This window comes from Strix aluco, chromosome 4 (assembly GCF_031877795.1).
Source record: "Strix aluco isolate bStrAlu1 chromosome 4, bStrAlu1.hap1, whole genome shotgun sequence".
Lineage (NCBI taxonomy): Eukaryota > Metazoa > Chordata > Aves > Strigiformes > Strigidae > Strix > Strix aluco.
The window spans coordinates 64,022,727-64,043,878 of NC_133934.1; the positions used below are offsets into that span (position 1 = coordinate 64,022,727).

Below are 21,152 nucleotides of genomic sequence, written 5' to 3' on the forward strand. Positions count from 1 at the left end.
TCAGTCCCCATTGCCAAGACTTGTCTCTGGGTCAAATTCAGAGATGAATGAAGTTTGTATTCTCTTTACTTGGAACTGCTATTTGGAATGCATTCCATTTCCATCCTCACTGTTTGGATTTGTTTATGTTTTTTCTTTTTTTGTCCAAGGGAAATGCGTTGGCAGTGCAAACAAAAAGTAAGTATCATGAAACACCCCTCTGCCCTGCCCCCCTCCCCCCAAAATAGCAAGTGATCACCTCAGCATTTCAAAAGGGGTCTCCCAAGATGTTATCTGCATGCACAGGATTCCACTGTCATGTTGGGGTACACCTTAAGAACCACATTTTTGTTTTCGTCGAAGAATAAGATACTAAGAGAAGACATTTTGTCAGGAACACAGCAAGGCTCGGGAATGCCCGGGACGACCCCAACAGCTCTCACTATGCTCTGGATGGTGGCATGGTTGGATGGCTTCAGGGCCTGCAAGAGAAAGATACAGCAGAAGATATAACTGCACCAATGTTACAATAGACACACATACTCTAGAACAAAACTGGTTTCTTGACAAAGGGCCCTGTAGAGACTCCACAGCTGGCTAGCTCTAAAACCTGTCTTCTAGTCGACCATTTCCAGTTGTCACTGTAGCTGCCCTGAGCCAGCAGCAAGGAACGGGAATCCAATCTGGTTCTTTGGGCCACTGGCTGTGAGTGTCGCTCCACCGCTTTCAGCTCGAGCATCCTGCTGGAGACAGGGCCTCGGGCTCTCTGTGGGACGTGCCTTCCCAGGAAAATACCCAGGCAGCAGACCTTGCAGCAAGGTGTACCTATAGGTCAAAGTAGTCTCTTCTGAGTGAATTAAGTCACATGTGGGGTACAATTTAGTCATAAAACTTGTTCAGCTGGGAGGGAGGCAGTCAATGTGTTAGCAAGCTAAGTCATTAGGAGAACAAAAGAAACATAATTTGTAGGTTGGGAAGTTTGACTGGTGGCATGCAAGAGCGTCAGGAAAAACAGAAGTGGATAAAATGCATCTAGACGAGAGAACGGAAGTACTTTACACCACGATGCTAATTGTTCCACTTTACTCTCATGCAAGATTAGGTTGTTTTGTTCATTCTTCCATGCCAAATCACTTCTCATCTGTAGTATACATAATCAGTGACACTGCTGAGTAATTGAGCCCCCCAATCCCATGTCAGTTATACCTCATATTAAGGTGACATTTTTCTCCAAAGGACAAATTTTTCTGGATTTATACTCGTGTAAAGAGGAATACACTTTGTTTTGATATGAACAAAAAGCAAATCTGACCAGTGAGATAACCATATTTGTTCACAAAACCAGAATACATTACTACACTCATAAAAGTAAAAATGAACATATTCATAGAAATGAAAAAGACTAAGTTTTACCTCTGAACCCCCAAACCCTTCCCAATCCAAGTATCTGTATGAAAGATAGGTGAGCATGAAAAATGCGCAAGATGCAGTTTTTAGCCCAAGACTTGTTTTTTCAAGAGTAAAACGTTAACGATGCTTATTAGAGCTCTTCTTACACGTAGAACCTGTGAATCACACAGTTCAATATGCTCAGTCAGATGCCACTGAGAAATATATGGAACTAGATCATTCAGGCCAAATGTGCAATTGGCAGTTTTGCTGCGACGACAGATGATTTGCTTTCAGAAAAATCAGTCTTAAGGGTTAGATATCTACCTACCTGAGGTGCAAGTCTTAATGATCTTGCATGCAAAAAGCACAGGAGTAACTGTGAGATTCTGGCTCATTGTATTATTCATGTAGCATGTTAGTACATTAGTAAATGCTTCCAATTCTGCTGGCAATACACACGGATGTTTAACCTGTCCCTACTTAACAGCAACATTGCTTACAACTAATGCCAGCTGCATTTTCTTTCTTTCTCATGGAGACAGTTGTCCCTTGAATTCCAACAGAAATGGATCAGAATGGACATTTTCCATATCATGTTGTTAAAACTAGTCTCAAGAGAGAACTGGAACCATTTGACACAGAATTGAAAATGATTCACTGGGGAGCATTCAGCTATTCTTAATGTACATGTTACACATAATTTGAATGTTTTTTTCTGCTTCTTCTCATGAGGAACCTATTTCGCCTGCAGGAAGGCTGAGCAACAAACAGTGCCAATCCTGCACATCCCTTGCTTCTGTTTATCCTCTGAGATACAGAATTTCCTCAAGTATACTTAGGATTCAAGTCCCTTTTAAACACAGACACTATACAGAGCCTGGTCTTTTTCCCCTGTTGCTGTTTAAGTTTACTGTCATAGCTTATCAGATGAATAAGATGCAGGGGTGTGGTGATATTCTGTTTAAAATACAAATGCAAAGCTTGTTGCACTATCCTCATAATGGGTGTAGGTTTCCCAGCATGGTTACAAAGACATTACTCTTCATCTAGGTAGCTGATCTCTAGAAAGACATTTCTGCTTGTTTGTTTGTTTTGAATTCAAGAGTACCTATGCTCCTCAGCAGTAGCTGATAGGGATTTCAAAAATGTCTTAGATTAGTATATAATTTGGATTTCTGTATCAGTTCTGCCTGCAAAAGGAAGTGAAAGCTCTGGTAGCATCCAGGCTTGTTTCCTTACTCAGCTGCAGTGCAGCATTCTCTACAAAAATTACTGGGAGCAAACAGATCTCCTGAGTCTGCTGATCAGACATCAAAAGGTAAAACATCTATAGAGACCCCATTTCCCATTGCCAGTAGTACTGGAATTAAAAACAGGTCTCCAAATATGCCATGTTAAGGTCTCATCAGAAACCCTTCCCTTCAGATATAGAATCCATACCACTAAAATGCTGAATTGTACAGAACTGATTTTAAGTATTGCTTCAGCTATTAGTGGGAATAGCCTGGATACATTCTGTCATTGTATGATAAAAGAAGTATCTCTATTTGATATGGGTATCGTACAACACAGAACGTCCTCCATACTGACTTGCGGTCCATCTTGAATACACGGCCCCTGGCCCTTAAGGTGCACTCTTGAGGTTAATCAGCTTCAGCATAACTCTGCTTCTGCCAGTGAGAATTTAACTGCGACTGGAGTAAAATCCAAAGGCGTGTGCTTCTCAGAAAACCAAAATCCCCCTCAGAGTACTGAACTGGCATAATGCCCTGCACAAGGGGGGTGAGTTAGGCCATTGCCTGCAGGCTGCCTACACTCTGTCCACACATGGTCATGAAAAGCAGGCAGAAATTTTATGTTAGGAGGGGAGAAGCAGGGGAGGCCGAGAAGAGCAGCGGGAGGAAAAAATGCCGAGCTGACTCCAAACTGCCAGATCTGTGAATGAGTCCAGCTGTGGCTCAGGCTGCACCTGCTAAACTGCACGCATCCTTGGGAGACTTGCTGCCCTGTTGAATTTCATTAGAGATGTATTATGAGCAGGGCAAATGATGTCAGTTACGAGCTTTCATTCCTGACCTGGGAGAGGGTCCTCCTGGCCTGTATGCTCTGCGGCATTACACAAGCCCAACACATGTGGGTTTGACAGCAGTCAAACCAGCTAATTGAAATCAGGGAAAGGTTAAGGCCAGAAAATTTGGAGGTGGGAAGGGGTGGAGGGGCCGGGGGCGGGGAGAGGCACATCTGTTCTTAATTACCCAACAGGTTGTCAACTTTAGGAGCTCGCCCTCAGCAAAGGAACAGTATATACTCATAGGCACAGATTAGTTTGTTATTGCCTGATGGTTATAGTATCATTTTGCAAACACAGTCTTATTAGTAGCACCAGATACTATGCATGGCTCAAGAATAACACATGGCTCTAGAGGATGCTCGCTTCACCTCTTCATATAATTTGGCTTTTCATTCTCTTTGAAAAACAAGGTAGTTTTGGGTTTTGTGACTAACAAAGCGCACAAAAGGAACAATTTGAATTCCAACATGGACAGAAATCTACCAATTGCTTTCAGGGAACCAGACTCACAATGGATTTCAGTAACCTGCTCTCTTAATGAACTAGTTCTCTCTGCAGTACATGGCAGCAAATATTCAGCTGCACAGTGTCTAAATAACTATAATGCTCTGCTGCTATAACTCTTCACCCAGCTGCGTCTAGAGAGTTTCACACACAAAGGCTGGATTAGGCCTTTTAGTAGGAATTTGTAGAAGAAAACTAGTGTGCTGCTTATGGCCCTGCAGGCCTGTGCTACACGCTTAGTTCACGGCAATCAGACTTCCTGCTTCATGACAGCAAAGTCATTTAAACTCTGTGCGTTGCCTACCCATTTCTCCTGTTTATTTCTCACCTTTTTTCTATTATAAGCTTTTTCCAGGTGAGAGACCACTTCTGATAGTGTGTCCGTGACTACCCCAGGCAGATCAGAGGGGTGAAGAGGAGGAGGAAGAACACTCCTTTGAGTCTGCTAGACTTAGTTACCATGATAATAGTAGCCAATACCACAAGTCTACTTATTTGAGAAGATGGAGCTAAACTATGACATCTCAGAGGCGGATGCTAGTATCTCCAGGAAAGCAAAACCTGAATTTGGCAGAAAAAAATTTGGCTCTGTATGTTAGAAAATGTTTTGATGCTCAGTGTAATACTTCAGTGGAATTACCCAAAGACGGACAACTTGCAGACAAAGCTGGAACTCCTCTTTCACCCAAGCAATACCTGTTAACTACCCTTCAGCTGTGTGCACTGTTTGTACCTCCCTCTCATGCCTCAGTGTCAAACATAAGCTTAAATAAACATCAATTAAACTTCATTTTGCCTCTTCAGAACCACCAGTACTAAACTCATCTTGGGATGTTTTACTTGCAGGAGCATTTGTATGGCTCATTGTGTTTCTTTCCAGAGGTTTGAAGTTGCTCTGGGAATTAAGCCCTGAGGTTATGGCACGCATTAAGGATTTTCCGGTTGTAGGTGCTAACAAAGGCTTTGTGTAAGGAATAGGAACTTTTTTATTACAGTGCTTCTTTACCACTACTCGACTTTTGGTATCTCAGAATTTCTTTATCTCCATGAAGATACATTATGCTTTTTGCTGCTGGAGAATCTGTTCTCAAAGTCTCACCTTGACTCTCAAAGAGAGACTTGCTTTCTGCCTTAGATCTGTTATTCCCATCAGCTCTCGGCAGGAATAGATTTCAGTTGGAGCAAGGAGAGACCAGTAACAAGGGCTTCTAAAACCACTACATCCAAAACTGGTTTTGAGAAAGCCTTGTTTGCTCTTGAGCGTGCACATTATTGAGCAATCTGAGGTTTGATCCAAGCTCTCCTACAGACAAAGTGGGGTTCTTCCCAGTCTCTGCATGAGGCATCAGCTAACCCAGAAATAAATGCTATGTACTGACTATTAAGAGAGAGCTCTGCTGTGTCAAAAGATGGAAACCTATTTTGCATGTCTGACTAACGTTTAAAAAAAAAAAAAAAGATTTCTAGTGACAGGGTTGAAATGGTTATTCTCTAGCAAGTGCTAGATCTTGGGAGTTCATCAGCACCTCAACTATCATTTACTTCCTTGACAGTTGAAAGATCCAGACCTGCTAACCTTAGGAAATCGGAACTTAAACACTTTTGGACTTTATGATGAGACAGCTTCAAGCCTTTCTAAGAAGTTGCTATACAAGTTATGTTTCCTGTCATCAGAAATACAGAGTAACTTGACTGAAATTGTCCTCCAGTAAAAACACTGATGTTTCGATGCGTGGTTGAGTATTTGCTTTGTTTCTTTTGCAATACTGATGGTAGCCCATAGCAGGCATCTCATTTTAAGTGAAGAATATTTTAGGGGTCAGGATTAGCTGAACTGGAGACACTTTTTTTTTTTTAAATTCCTTTGAACTGAAGTACTTTAACTCTTCTGGTTTAAGTATCACGTACCATTTTCTCCTAAACAAAAATCAGAGCAACACTTTTTTATGTCTGGGATGGAGTTTTTATAACTAAAGCTGCAACTGGAAATGCTAATCCAGTCTTAAGCAGAGGGACACAGAAGGCATTTTTATAATTTATGTGTCCTTGAAATTAGAATGGAAGAAGTCCAGGTCTGGCATTTTTAGAATTTCTAACCTGTACACTGAGTTACTCGTTTGACAGAGCGCAGTTCCCATCAAAAATAAAGTAAAAGGCCCGATGCAATGTATTAAAAGGTCCTTACCTTTTATCTTATCTCTTCTTGTTCCCTTTCATTTTTTTGTTTGACCTGAAACCTGAAAGCCTACCTGACTACTTCCAACTGCAATGGTAAGTCATCTCCTCCTTCAAAGAGAGACTCCTGCTTTCCTCAGCTTGCTTTCTCTGGGCTCCATCCCCTTTGGTACATTTCTCCACCTGTCATTTTCAAAGGGTGACTCCCTTTGGTCCTTAAGCCACTGAAATGCCACATAAATTTCAGAACTAATTGCTAAGGCTTCATGGTGGCAGGAATAAAGACTCCTGAAGGTGAGGTTACAGTGAGACCAAAAACCCTACCTTTACTGACATTTCCTGTAGGCATTATTTGTGCGTACCCCTCATTTTAGGCCAGCCTCAAATACCGCATCCTACTTTTAGGTTTTGGTACTCTTGGGAGGGTCCATGCTGCTAATAATGACATTAGGCATTTGATTTTAAGGAGCTGAATTCATCCACCTAAGTCACAGGGCTAGGAGCATATCACCCTTTCTTGCTACTCACATGCAATAATCTCATAAAAACCAGAGGATATTTCAAGAGTCAGTTGGCAGGATCCATTGCTTTGGGTCCCCTCGGTCTGTCATAGAAGTGATTCATTTGACTCTTTCACTTACACTTAAGGGTGTCCCAACTGCTCCTATAGCCACAGAGCCTCTCTGTCACTGTGACAGTCATGCCTCACGAGGCACACATATTTCCTAGAGCGTGCTATGCTGACTGACCGCAGTGTGGCTCTGGCAGCAGGGACTCCTTCGAGGCATAACGACTACTGTCTAATAAGCAATTTTCTGGATCTGGCTTGTATTATGTTTATTAAACAGGTTAATAACAAGTTCACACATCATAAGCACTATTCAGGAAATGTTTTATGACAATTTGGGTTCTGGACAAAAAACTAATACCATGAAATATTTTTTTAATTACCTTTACAAGCCTGTCATTTTACTAGCTGTTCTAACCATTACTCCTTGCAGCACAAGACAAAGATATCACTTATTTATTAGATCCGAACACGTAACAGGTGACCAGCTGCCTTCTTTCACTGACGCAGGAAAGAAAATGCAAAGTTCACAGTAACAGACAGTGCAAAAGAATCAATAAAGACTGTACCTTTGGAATTGGGAATTGGCATTCCCCTGAGCAGTAATAGGCGTCGAAGGATTTAGGGGAAATAATCCACTCACTCCAGCCAATGTCTGCAAAATCCACCTTGAGATAGCGCCGGGCGCAATACCTTGGCTCATTCCACTGCTTCCTCCTCGCCTTCTTCAGCGTTTGCTCATCGAACTGGAGGGTCTGGCTCTTCTGGTGATGATTCTTCCTCTGCTTTTTCTTACTCTTTGCCCGCTCTGCTAACCGTGGCTGCAAGGTTTTGTAGGGTTTTCTGTCTTCCCATCTCTCATCCTCATTGTACTGGTACTCAGCTCCTGGAAGCTCATTATTCTGTAATGGCAACAGAATGTTTGCGGAGCGTTTTCGCCGACGCTTCCCAAGGCTGCTCCTCACATGGTTTTCTGGCCTGGGAAAGACCCTTGTCAGAGGACGACGGTGTCCTTGCAAACTAGAGACAACGCTCTCTGGCTCTGAAATAGCAGAATCATTGGCATAAATCAGAATGTAGGGTTCATAGCGAGAAGGTGCCCTTTTCCAGGGGTGATGGCTGGTCAGATCCATTTTGACACTGATCAGGAGATCATTGTTTTGTTTCGCTTCATGCAGGAGCTCAGTGATATCCTTCCACTGCCAGGAAAGGACATCCTGGTAAGCAGTGGAGACATTTATTAGGAAATGTCCCAGGCTCCGAGTCTGGTTCCCAGCAGAAGGAAAGGTCCAAACCGAAAGATGTATCTGAATTTCAGGTTTCCTGTGCCCATGACGAGAACAGCCTCTGGATTGGGAGCAGTTCGGCCTAGCATGCAGCAGATCACCAATATAATAATACACCAAAGCTGACAAGACGTTTTCAGACTCGGTGAGTGACGTTAGGTTAAAAACATACATCTCCTGGCTTTCAGGGCTCCCTAGAAGAAGAAATACTTAGATAAGAATATGGGCATTTCAAAATGTTATAGAGAAAGGACCGAGCACATTGCTTTCTACATTATACATTAAGTTCACAGAAAATTTTCAAGAAGTGCTATGGGAACAGGTTTAGGCCACTGTTCAGAAAAATAACCAAGCTGGTAAACTGGTGATCATAAATCACACACTTTCAATCTGGTTTCCTTGTAATACCTATCTCCATCCAGAAATACTCACACATTTCCTACTGCTCCTCTGACTTCAGGAAGCAAACTAGGTCACAGGAACACAAATTGATAACTAAAGACTTTATCTATCACCCAGTAATTTGAATGTCGCCGAAGTAATGTTTTGCTCTTTTGTTTTCCTCTTTCTGTAACATTTCCAACCCCCTCCCCCTCAAAATGCACTTAGGTGACTACGGCTGCCCTGTCATGACTAAAGAATTGTCGTCTTTCTGTGTCCAAGAAAACTGAGACACTAATGGGACAATAGCACTGAACCATGCCTTGGCCCAGACCTAGCTGAAGCTGGAGAAAGGCTCCCACTGGCTTCACTAGGCACTGGATTGTCTGTAAACATCCATTATCCTGTTGAGCCACAGCCTCAGTTGGAAAGAAAAGATTTGCTTCCCTACTAGTAGAGGCTCAATGTGGCAGAGGCGAAGAGGGCATGATTTTTAGTGTTGCCAGAGGCTTTCAAGTGTACTGCCAGGTAAGTCACTTAAACTCCGATTGCCAAGATGTTCAATGCAAAAAAAAGCCTAGCTGGTTCCTTTAAACCCTCCAACTTCTGCTGTAATCCAGGCCTCACCTACAAGACAGGGACCTTTGGGGCCTGGGTGACATTTACTCTTAGCCTCTAAAGATGTCAAAGAGACTATTAGGGACCCAAAACCACGTAACATTTGGTACAGCTATGTATGTATGTCAGGATGCAAAACAGGTAAACAAATATAGAAAGTACTACATATTTCAAAAGCTAAACGGAAAGACAAATTGAAATCCTGTGTTACAAAGGATGTTTCCTCTCAGTATTAACCACTTCTCCATTACAATAAGACCAATTTATTGGTCCCTCAAGCAGTCAGTGACCCCTCCATGCACAACTGGGGCTTCATGACCCAGAGCCATTCACAAGAGCAAGGTTAGAGTTGGGCACAGAAGGAAGTATATAAAGTTATTGACAACAACCTTGCACACAAAGAAGCAATGTGGCTCGCCTCTAAAGATGTGGAGAGAAGAAATACCAGCATAGAATCACTGTTTAATCATTTTTAAGGCTTGGATGTCAGCTCTGGAGAAAAGAGACAACTCACCATTTATAATGAGCTAAAGACACACAGGCTGGTCCAACAGCCTTTTGGCTAAGTCAGACACTCATCACAACCAAAGTTTCCCTGTAGAATAACCAGGCCCAGGACTGCTTCAATTACACTGGGTAAATTTAGTCATTCCACTGAGGACATTTCATGCCAGTCAGGGTTAGAAAGTATTTATTAGTATAGCTGAAGGTAGGTGGACAGTACTGGAGCAACCCCAATAACCAAAAGAAAGCCAATCCAAAATGTCTTGGTTTTGGGCAGGGGGGCAGGGGGTGGGGGTGTTGGTGACAAAATGCACCCACTTGCATCTGTGCAGAGGGAAACAAGCCAAGGACAATCCTTCTTCATGGTTGGGATGTTACTGTATTGATTAGGAGGGATGCAGGGGACAGTGGGGTTTCCACAGCTGTGAAATTAAAGAAGTCAACCTAACCACAGGTATCTTGCACAAACCCAAAGATAAACTCCTAACACAGGCTGATCTGCAAAAACAGATGGCTGACTACTTTAATCCCCTGTAGGGTGCAATAGAAAGGCTTGGGGGTAAGATTTAATTTTTAGTTTAAAATTTCCTGCTTGGACTGCAGTTATGTCTGTCCTTCAGAGTGAGAGAAATATAGATCCAAATGTTAAGGTGCTATTGAGAGCTATAAAACCAGGCTGTATGGAAAAGTCAAATATAGTAAAGCAAAGGTATGGTCTGCAGCCCCCCAAAGGGCTGGAAACAACCCAACACATTAGGAAAACAAGGGAACATGGAATTAAATGCTTCTTTGACATCACGGCATGTCAAAACCCTCTCCAGAGGCTGAAGAGAAGTAATAGTTTACAGAATTTTGCAAGAGTTTTGCTCTTTTTAAAAATTTTATGCCAAGCAATGACAAGCATAGAGATGACGTGGACTAGGGAAGAACAGCCTCCCCACTTCCACCCTCAAAACACTGTAATAAGTCCCCTGCCCAATACAGTGAAAACATCATTTCCAGTACTGATCTTTCAAAGATACTGACAGCTTTATGTTCTGGGTGACATTCTGTGCCTCCAGCCTGCAATATCCCAACTGCTAACACCATTCAGATTAAGTCCAGCAAAAGACTGTATTGTCCCTCTGCCTCCTGATCCCCAGCCCAACAATCTAAGTGGTCACCTTTTCTAAACACTTTTTTCTCATCAATATTCTAAATGATACATTAAAAAAGCAGGAATCGATCTCTCTTCTTCTCCCCAATATATCATTGCTTCATGAAATTAGGGAAAAAACAACATACACTTTTCTCAGTGAAATGGGGAAAAAAGGCCAAATCATTTATGGAATATACCCCTGTTTAGACATTCAGCCCAGCCCGATGGTGGATCACACATAGGTAAGTTCCTATATATATATATACACATAAAATAGGTGAAAACCAACATACCAAATCCATCCAATGTCTAGCTATTACTTATGCCTGGGGAACTAGATTTTCTTTGAATTTGACCCTACTTTTAGTTCCTCAAGCCCAAACCAGCTGTCTATTACATCTGTACTAAGCACACATGAGGACCTGACCTCTGCTTGGTTTGTAATCTCTAATATAATAAGGTTAATATGTAATTTGGCAGAGCACTACGAACATCAGTTTTAGGAACCAGAATTTACAACATCTCATGAGCGCCTGTTAAAGAAGTTATTGAATCACTGTTGTATGTTGAATGACAAGTTTTGATTTTAATTTTAATAAGAATTCCACTTAACAAATACTGCCTGTTCTAAATTGGCATATTGTAGTGGAACACAAAACAAGCTGCTTTTGTTTATAAAGAAACCCTAGATGGTGTGAAACAGACACAGGAGGAATATATAGTTTTGATTAAAAGCAAAACTCAAAACCCACTCTTAGTATTTAGCTCTACACCCAAGACTAAGTACTTGCAGTAGGTGGTGCTGTTTTCTTACTTAATGACCTCCAAGCTCAAACGGCTCTGAAGGGTTTTCAGCTCATTCAGTCTATAGAATCATTTTGAAATCGGTTACTACTGGCCAGCACAGATGTCTATGGATTTTCTGTCTTCTGGCTCAGAAAAACCCAGCTGTGTGACCTGGGTGTCTGTCACAATGAACACTGTGTCAAATACATCCATTTTGCGACAGCAATACCTGACTGAGATGTCAGCAATGCACTGAAATAAGCATTCCCCCCAAGCTAGTCATTACACTTAAAAATGACAGACAAATCAAGGAAGATTCAGCTTTAAAATATCTACAAAATGCACCTTTTCCTCAGGAAAATTTCATTTCACTTAAATGAAACTTCATCCTTAAACCCAGAGGACAGAAACTGCTGAAAATGTGTCCCCACAGTGACATAGTTTAAACGATTAGTCAAGGTCAGGAGCATAGTTTAAACTTTTCACCAATGTCAGGCGGTATCAAGTAGCATCTAACCAAATTTTATTGTGATGTGGGAAGCTTTCCATGAGCCTCATCTAGCTTACTCTACTGACACCAGTGAGGTTTTACAGCCTGATGTAAGCTGAGGCTTTAGTCTTTACAATGACTTAACAACTGATAACTCCTCTCATAAGAACAATTTGATTGACTGATTTCTGCCCTCGCTAATCCTAAAGAACCCCAAACAAAACCCGAAGCCAAATCTAAGTAGGGCTTTAATTCTAATACCTTGTCAGTGTTCAGGTAAATGGTATTTCCTAGGGTGCTGCCATCAATAGCTCCATGTTAAATGGAGAGGAGGAAGAGGCCAGACTGCTGCAGGGTGAAGTCCATCAAAAATTGCTCAGCAGCCAGTGGAAAGAGGCAGACTGACTAAGCCCAGCTAAGTCCTCTGGCCTGTTTGCCCTCTATAACAAGGCCTTTAAGGTCTCAAAGACAAGATCTCCTTGCAACAAAGCCCTCTATTGGTCTAGAAGGATAAAGTCAGCTTTGTAGGTGAAATAAAGTAAACCACAGGCCCAAAAATCTATGCCCTATAAGATCATGGCATCACAATAGCTTTTTTCTTATGTTTTCAATACCAAACAAAACCAGTGAAAACAGCAGCCTTGCAGCAGCTTTCTTTGTGCTAGTTGCCCAGACAAGAAGTGGTCTGATGCAGAGATAGACAAGAATCTGATGCTGAAACATGATCCTTCAGAAGGATGCTGGACAGAAGGTCCCACTCTGCCTGGGCTGGCTCTTAGGATACAGCAGCGGTGGGAAGACCTGACGGACCCCAAGTGTCCCTGCACTGCAGGCAGCTGCTGGAGCAAATTTGCAGTTGGGTCCAGCACCTTACTGCCTGGTAAGATAGCAGAGTCTGCTATCTCTGAGCAGCTGTGTCTCACACTCATTTACAGCAGTATACAATGCAATTCAGTGGCAACTCTATTATTTGAGCAGCAGTAAACTTCCCTGGCTCACTTGAGACACTTCCCAACAAGCATCAGATTTCTATCTGAGCACCACTACTTGAGCTAAGTCTTCTAAGTTCTTTCTTACTCAAAGTGAGCTCTGCTAACTCAACTTTGCTCTTTTGTAGTACAAAATTGGAAGCGCAGACTTTTCAGCAACAAAGCATTTAAGGAGGAGAAGGTTTAAGAGGAAACAAGCAAAGGAAAAACATGTGCAACAGAGCTGTATGCAAGGAATACACTGCTACCTTCCAGATACTCTGAGGCTAGATTTTAATGGCAATCTCTGCTGGCCTTCAAGGGATCACCGTATGTTGCTGCCAGCCCAATGAGGAATTTTCAAGACCAAGCCCTGCATGACAGAGCTCTTTTGAATTGCAGTAGGTAAGACACAGCATCACTTCACTGTTAGTATTGCTTGCTTCTACAGTGTAGAGCTTAGGAGCGGCAGCCACAAGTTGGGCAGACAGTTACTTCACAAGGAGAACATCTCATTGTTTGCATTCATGGAGAATATAATTTGGAAGGTATATGCAGTTAAATGGATAGGCTACAGATTTATTGGCCTCCCCAGCCCATATGCAAGTTATTATTCACCTCTGCACTCTCTCCTTGCTCGAGTGAAACTCAGACCCCTGTAGCAGCATGGCAAAGCTTGTACTGGGACAGTGTCACTTCCCCAGTCTCCTGTACAAGTGACAACAGAGCTCTCCGGGGGGGGGGGGGGGGGGGGGGGGGGGGGGCGGAGAGGGGAGGTACAGTCTCTCTGGGCCTTGGCTGTCACCCAGATGTCAAGTCAGGGTGTGCCGTGCCTCACCGTTTGGGGTATCAGAGATGCCAGCTTATTTACTGATAGCTCAGACCTGAAGGCAACCCAGCACTACAGCTGAAGTACCTGTATCCACCGAATCTTCAGAGGCATGGCCCGTGCTTCCTCACCTTCCTGCAACAACCCACAGCTGTATGGATTGCCTGTTTCTAACATTAAAAAGGTATTTTAAGAAAAAGCAGTAGGTCTGTGGAGGCTGACATCACCAGCATGAACATATTCATGTTACAAGGGGCACTTCCAGGCATCAATAAAGCTGGAATGAGTCCGCTAACATGTGGTGTGTTTACCTTTATAGAGGATGCACTGACACTTTTATGGACTGCCAAATCTATCCCACGGGTGAAAAAGGATGCAATAACGAGGACTATTTAGTTATACAGTCATCATTAGCCATCATTTAAATGAGATATTAAAGTGGTGCCCTTGTGCCAGTGCACAGTTAAGAATGCATCAGTGTTTCCATTGTAAAACTTTGTTTCCATGGGTTCACAGCCCAGCTACAAAAGTTCACTCAGAGCTGGAAATGGGAACAAGTTCCAGAACAGGAACACAGATTTGGAAGCCAGATTTCTTCTTTTCTCCCACCTTTGCTCTTACTTGATTGCTGCTTCCCCCTTACCAATTTGAGTATTTTGCAAAAGAAAAAACATAGGATCCAGTTCTCTGTTTTTAAAGAGCATGGGAATTGGTGCCAAACTGGTTTTGTTAATTCTTTTAGCAAAGCAGATAAGGTCATAGCATCTAGTAATGATATAAAAAAAGTAAAAAGTCCACCACTCTGATTAAAGCTATCAGCTACTTAAATAAGGAACTTCAAGAAGCAGCCACAGTGCATGCTCAGGATCTAACTTACATGTGGACTTTATGATATGAAAACCACAAATATGCACATTGCACATCATAAATGAGCTGCACAGCAGGCAAATGATCTCTCTTCTATATATTTTAAGCAGAAAGACCACAGCAGGTCTGAAAACAAAACACAATATTGAACTCAAAGCTAGCATAAGCTAATCATGTAAGGAGGTTGCATCAATAAAGTACACAAATCTGGGAAGGAGAACACAAATAACTGATTCTACTCCTTCTCACAGTCATGATCAATTCCACTTCAGCTAGGGGCAGTGAGTTGGCTGTAAGGAAAACCAAATTGTGCACAGTCTGTCCCCTTGAGGCCAGAACTCTTCAATGTGGAGTGACGTGCTCTAGAAACTGTGATCATCTGGGGACTGTGAGCACAGGTCATCCACGTGCACAGCGTGAGACAGGTGGTAACAGAAGCCAGAAAACTCAAATTCTAGGTCTGGTCCTGAGAGGCCACACCTACAGATCCTGCCCATTTGCCTTGGAGAAGGTTTGCAGATTTGGGCCCAGCCTGCCCAAATCCTAGCTTAATGGTTTTGAAATTCATTCTGCCTAAAAACTACCAGGATGCTGCTGCTTGCATTTTATTTATAGGGGTACAGCAAAAAAATGCCCCCCAAAAAACCCCCAAACCCCACACTCTCACCATCTCCTGCCTGAATGTTTTTAAAGCTCTTGTTACAAAATAGCCTTAATGTTACCAGAGCTCAAAGAGGCTAGAACTTGGCCCCTACTGTTTTTTTGCAGGCTGATGGTGGCCAGTGAGCGAGTAGCTGGTTTCCCTGTGCAGTACTTGGTTTCCCCTGTTTGCGTGGGCATTTCAGACCACAACAAAGGAAAGAAAGGCGTTCTGAAAAGGAGGAGAACATAGTTCTTAAACCACAAGAATTGGCCTGAGGGCAAGTGTAATACCTAAAATTACTTGAAATTCAGTCAATAAAAAAGAGTTTAAAGTAATTTCTGACTGTATAGCTTTACTATAACATTATTAGAGGGACCCTCCAATTAAAGTCGAGTTTTTTAAATGACTCATTTGCAAGACATGTTCCTTTAGCGATGCTATGATTAAAAGTGCTTTCAAAAGCAAACTGAAAGTCTTGCGTTTGAGGCTTTTATCTTTCTGCTCTCTTTTATTTATTCTGTGCTCTATCTTTCCTCCAGATTCTGAGCCTCAGAAGTTGCAGATCAGCACACCTCTACGGGAAGCACTGAAGGCAAGCAGATTTATATCAGCTGGAGGTCTGGTCATTCAGCGGTTTCGCTAACTGTCAGGAGAAAAGAACGGTCGTGTGCAGAAACTGATGCACAGACTCATCCATAGTTTAAGAGTACGCTTGCCAGATCTGCCAAAGTGTTCGGCTTTAACTCACATATCATCTGACCTTCTTCCTAGCTGTCTTTTTAGAGTCACAGTGGATGGAAAACCACTCACTGTTGTGGTACCCACAGGTAAAGAACCGGAAAAGGCTCTGTCTTAGGATTTTTACTGAAGCAGAGCTCTCTGTGAGGCCTGACCTAAGCAAGACAAGGGCTGCTAGCGTCATCCCAGAAACAACCCACAACAATGACACAACTGCCACAGAAGTCACAGGCTGAACATCCTTTGACTTGAATACATAGAAATAAATTAGAGCAATTAAGTCAATGAGAGAGAACAGTGCTGGCACATAACTAGATATACTGTGAATGATGTACATCCTTACTTTACTTGTAGTGGATCTGGGGCCTGGGGTTTCTTTTAGCTTTGTCACGGGCATCAAAGGTTCCTTGTTTTGAGTGACTCAAACCAAACAATTATGTTTTGAGATAATTTAGCAAGATTAACAGAAAACAAATTTGCCTGAATAGAAGAACACATGAACATTCATCAAAATCAAAGGCCAAAACCCCCAGCCCAAACAACAAACCACTAACAATCCAGTCTAGTCATGAAATCTGGTGCGCGAGAGATTTCATGGCAGAAAGAGAAACTTGCGTTTAACAGTTGTTAGGATGCTTCTTTTGATTATCATGTCTTAGTTTTTTTCTCGTTAGCTGTCCATTGCAAGACCACAGCTGCCATATACAACACCACTTTTCTTGGACTAGAAGCAGGAGATGACCTTCAACAAATCCTACCAGTTCTTGGTCTCATCACACAACACTCTGTCTTACAGGGTCTCAAAAATTTGTCTGGTGGGTTACCTGGGAGACCTGGGAAAGGCCTTTGTCATGTGCTGATGAAGAGCCAGAAGCCCTCCAGGGGAAAAGCGAGGACAGAAAAGTTTCACAGCCACATCTGAGAGTTGTGTTTCAGAAAATAAACAGTTTCTCTCCTGAAAATACACGACTAAATTGCAAAATGTATGGTTAAACTGCAAACGAATTCACTAAAGATTGCCTTCAAGGCTTCTTGCTGTAGATACAGGAGAAATGGGCAGATTCCTAGGGAAGTTCTGCACATCACAGACAAAAAGCTGTCTCCTGTAGAGACTGGTAGTGGGGATGGTAAAATGTGCTGAAGGAGTAACGGCAACATAATTTATTAATTTAACTGATGCAGCCACATTAAAAACAAGGGGAAGACTGTGGGAGACTGAAATCTGCAGCCGAGAACTGCAACACTCAGAGCAGGGGATCTGGAAACAAACTACCTAGAAAGGGAAATACTGTGGATGTGCCATTTCTATTGCAGGGTTGGCCAGGCAGTTGGACACAAGAAAGAAGTCAGAAACCAGAAAAGGCCTTTCCAGTCCCCTCACCACCCTGAAGAACATTTGATCTAAGGGTTTTCTGGAAATGCACTTTTCTGCCACCAATAACCATAGGAAATAGTGCCTATAGCAAGAGAAAGACAACAGTTAACTGGTTAAATATTTTGCATAAATACTTATAAAAGTGTCAAAAAAACTTATAACCACTTCCAATTTATTGCTTTGGCACTTGAACTGCGAAAGTATTGGAGGAGGAGGAGGAAAGGGATTAGTGAATAGTGTGTTTATAGGACTGCTGCCACCCAATGTCAAGCGAGAGTATAAATATAATCAGAAAGACCACAGAGATGGGACTTCAACCAAAGGCCTTCTAGGTTTAGAACAATAAATATCTTTAATCGGATATGTTTAAAGGAGCAAATATCTCTCTGCTGGGATTATACTCTCCCCCCTCCTTTTTTTTTTTTTTTTTTTTTTTTAAATTATACCTGACCTTCTTTGTGGTGAGGAAACTGCTTTTTTCAGAACAAAGCAATTTACATTAGCCTTTGTATCACAAAAAATGGTCATGTTAGAAAAATAAGAGTAGGAGCAGCAACTGTCCAGCTCACCATCCTCCAAAACCAGGGTATTTACATCTCTAGCCTCTGAAGCCTCTCTTGTGGACAGAAATACTTGCAGTAACATATGATGGAGAGCATTTGTAAGGTTGAATCCTAAAACACCAAAGTCATTCAATTATTCATGGTATTTGATCTCTGCGCAGGGCTATCCTATAATAGACATTGTTGCCTTTGAAGAATCAAAAGTAATGACTTGCAAAGAAACCTAAGGAAAGTCTGGCGCCCAGCTCTCAGTTTTCTGGGGGAGGAAGGAATCAGTGCAGGTCACTGAAACTCCCATGTGACATTCAGTTTTACCGATAGATCCATGTCTGTGAAAAAGCTGCTGGGTCAATCCACTAGTGTGATGAAAAATAAGAGACTGACAAATCGGGCTGCTCTGTATGGCATGCAAGTATGACTAGCAAGTTTCTGGGATGCAGTGGATTTGGGAAGCATATCTCAGCAAAGGACATGTTTGGGTTCTGGCAATTCCATTTAGCCCTTGCAGAGGTTGGATGCACAAAAAGCAGAACGGTGGAGTCAGGGGATGCAGCACCAAGACAGTGCCATCTTCCCTTTCTACTCGGACACAGTTCTTTTGGGATGTTGAAGTGTTAAATATGCGTCCCCCCCTTATGAAAAATGACTTTACTTTTTTGTAAATCTACCTGTGCATGCCAGTCTGTCATCACAGAGAGATCTAAGTGCTACTGACAAAGATGCTGAGATGCAGTATTTACCATGCACAGCTTATTCACCAACTAAAATCATTTGCCACTGCCTCTAATTGCCAGTACCACCACCAACAGTCTCAAAAGGAGTACTCAGTAGATAATCTAAAGGATCGCCAAGCCATGTCATTGCTCTGTCACGTGCAAATCAGCCTTTGGTTTCAACAGAAGCTACATATGCAAAACACCGATAAAAGGAGACTCCAGAGAGGATGTGTTAATTACCCCACTTCCCTCATATAGCCCTCAGATACCGTACGGCAGAGATACTGCGTAGGGAGTTGAAGAGGTAAACCGGTAATGAAAAAATGGGAGACAATGTAAACACGATATCCCAAAAGACAGGACTGTTGCTGCAGGAAGCATTACTTTTCTAGTCCTTTTCTCCTCTTCTTCCCTACATCAAGTTCCCTGGGCACTAAACCCGATCTACTACTCCACGGGACGGCTTGCCGCGCAGCACTAGCACCATCCACAGCGGCACGAAGGGCCCGTTACCTTCATCTGTGCAGAACCGAAGCCGATTTGCCCGCACAGCCTCTCCCTCCAGCGAGCTGCCTCGGCAGCCAGGTGAGTCCGCGCAGCGGCCGGGCTCTCCCAGCCGAGAGCCCTTTTCCCTCCCCTCCCCTTGGCGGCTGCTGGCCCGCAGCCGGCTCCGCGCCCCCCGAGCCGCCTCGGCCCCGCCGCGCCTCCCTCGCCTCGGGCGGGCTCGCATGGCCCCGGCGAGGCGGGCGGTTCCGCGGGCTCCCCGAGGGACCGGGGGCCCGCGGCCAGCCCCTGGCAGCCCGGCCCCGCCGCGCCCCCGGGACTCACCTGCTGCCAGCGGGCGGAACCCGCGCACCGTGTTGCCCTGGCGGAGGGGCAGCCCGGGCAGCCCCGGCGGGGCCGGCAGCCGCTGCGCCGCCGCCCGCCCCCCGCTGTACTGGTCGTAGAGCCGCAGCATGTGCTCCGAGACCTTGTCCCCCGGGCGCGGCGGCTCCGGCCGCCGCCGCTCCTCCGGCTCCTGCCGCTGCCCCGGGCCGTAGTCACCTGCCGCGGCCCCGGCCCGGCCGCCCCGCACTCCTCCCGGGGCAGCTCGCCGCCGCAGCCCGACCCAGCGAGCCTTCGGCACGTCTGCCGGCGCCAGGCACAGGCAGCCCCAGCCCAGGCACAGGCACAGCACCCAGCGGGTCGACGTCGCCATCCTGCCCCTCCGACCCGGCTGGGCGGGCTCCGGCGTCCCCCTCGGCCGGACCGCCCCGGCCGCAGCCCCCCGGGCGAAGTTTGTTTCGGCCAGATGCCACCCCCAGCGGCGACGGGTGCGGATGGGGCTGCGCTACAAATCGCAGACGGGGTTTCGTCTTTTTGGAAGCAAACAAAAAGAAAACAAGAAAAAAGAAGAAAAGGGGGGGAAAAGCGCCACGGTGTAAACCGCCCGTCCTCCCCAGCGCTGGCAGCGAAGGTGTCTATTCCCCTTGCTGTGCAGGTTGTTTTTTGGCGAGAGGTGGAGGTGTTGCTCTCCGCGCAGCTGGATGCTCGCTCCCTTCTTTGCCTGGTGCCGGCGCAGCCCGGGTGAGCTTTTGTGGGGTGTGTGCGCGTATGTGCGTGTGCGAGGGAGCGGGAGTGGGAGCCCCGGCGCTCGGGGCCGATCCGTGTAATCAGCAGCCAATGGCACCGCCTTCTCCTTCGGCTCCGGCTGCGAGCGAGAGGCAAAGCGAAGGGGAAACCACCCCCCGAAGGAAAGCGCGCCCACACGAGCCGAGACAGAGGGAGACTTGGCTCTGGAAATTCAATCACCGGCAATACTGCGGCCCTGAGGGCAGCCGGGACACGGCGTGGTGGGATGGTCCCCTTCCCACCTCCACCCAGCCTCTTCCAGAGGCAGGAAAGTAACATGACTGCAATAAACCAAAAGTCAAACCGCACTCAGCCTTCTCCCCTTGGAGATCTCAAGGCCTGGCTGGACTCAGAGCGCAGCCCGTGGCAGGCAGGTGGAAGAAGGGCTGCTGCCGGCTGTGCTGGGGTTCAGCCCACCCCTCCCGAGGGCCAGCCACGCTCAGAGGTGCTCTGCTTCCTCCCGTCACCCTCCAACCCGGCCGGGCAGTGCTGGCAGAGGGGTCCCCTCCTGCAGCCCATGGGAAGGGACACACGCCATGCCCAGGTGAAAGGAGGACAAGCCCTTTCGGGCCCATAACCCTGCTGTGAGGTGCATGGGATCAGAGAGGGAAATCCTGCACATCAGGGCTCCGCCACTATAGCAGGGCACAGCAAGGCGTTCCTTGCTCGGCTGAGAGGATTTCACGTGCCTCCTGCCTTTGCTGCCTTTCACCACCAAAGAACAGAAATGTCTCACTCCCCTTGCCCGTGCCACATCAGACAACACCTGATCGGATATGTAACATCGTCCCTTCCAAAATATGCTCTGCACCACAAAGGGTGCCTCTTAGCTCATACATCTGGTGGGGGAAAACACAGGAGGTGGAAGAGAAGCCTCGTTGCATTTTCACAGTTTATAAATATGTTGGTACACAAGAATGACTTTGTTTCTAAACTGAAGAAGGGAAACA

The 21,152-nt window shown here is 44.8% G+C and overlaps 1 protein-coding gene across 2 annotated transcripts; it reads right to left on the reverse strand.

The window, feature by feature from the left end:
* Positions 1–250: 250 nt before the first annotated feature.
* BMP3 (bone morphogenetic protein 3) lies at positions 251–19,789 on the reverse strand. Of its 2 annotated transcripts, XM_074821456.1 has the most exons (4): positions 19,667–19,789; positions 19,420–19,606; positions 7,259–8,169; positions 251–461 (listed from the first exon to the last, which is right to left on the reverse strand). In XM_074821456.1, exons 1-4 carry the CDS (start codon positions 19,787–19,789, stop codon positions 270–272), a joined length of 1,413 nt encoding a protein of 470 aa, XP_074677557.1. In that variant the 3' UTR covers positions 251–269. The 2 variants fall into 2 exon arrangements, with proteins under 2 accessions (XP_074677557.1, XP_074677555.1); XM_074821454.1 differs by having other exon boundaries at positions 19,420–19,789.
* Positions 19,790–21,152: the final 1,363 nt, after the last annotated feature.

What these genes read in the sequence shown, in the direction of transcription:
- BMP3 (XM_074821454.1), bottom strand. Translation starts at nt 19,789, where the DNA reads ATGGCGACGTCGACCCGCTGGGTGCTGTGCCTGTGCCTGGGCTGGGGC. An exon ending in GTTCCGCCCGCTGGCAGCAG is followed by an intron (nt 8,170 to 19,419) that starts GTGAGTCCCGGG and finishes TTCTTCTTCTAG; the next exon opens with GGAGCCCTGAAAGCCAGGAG. An exon ending in GCCAATTCCCAATTCCAAAG is followed by an intron (nt 462 to 7,258) that starts GTACAGTCTTTA and finishes TTTCTCTTGCAG; the next exon opens with GCCCTGAAGCCATCCAACCA.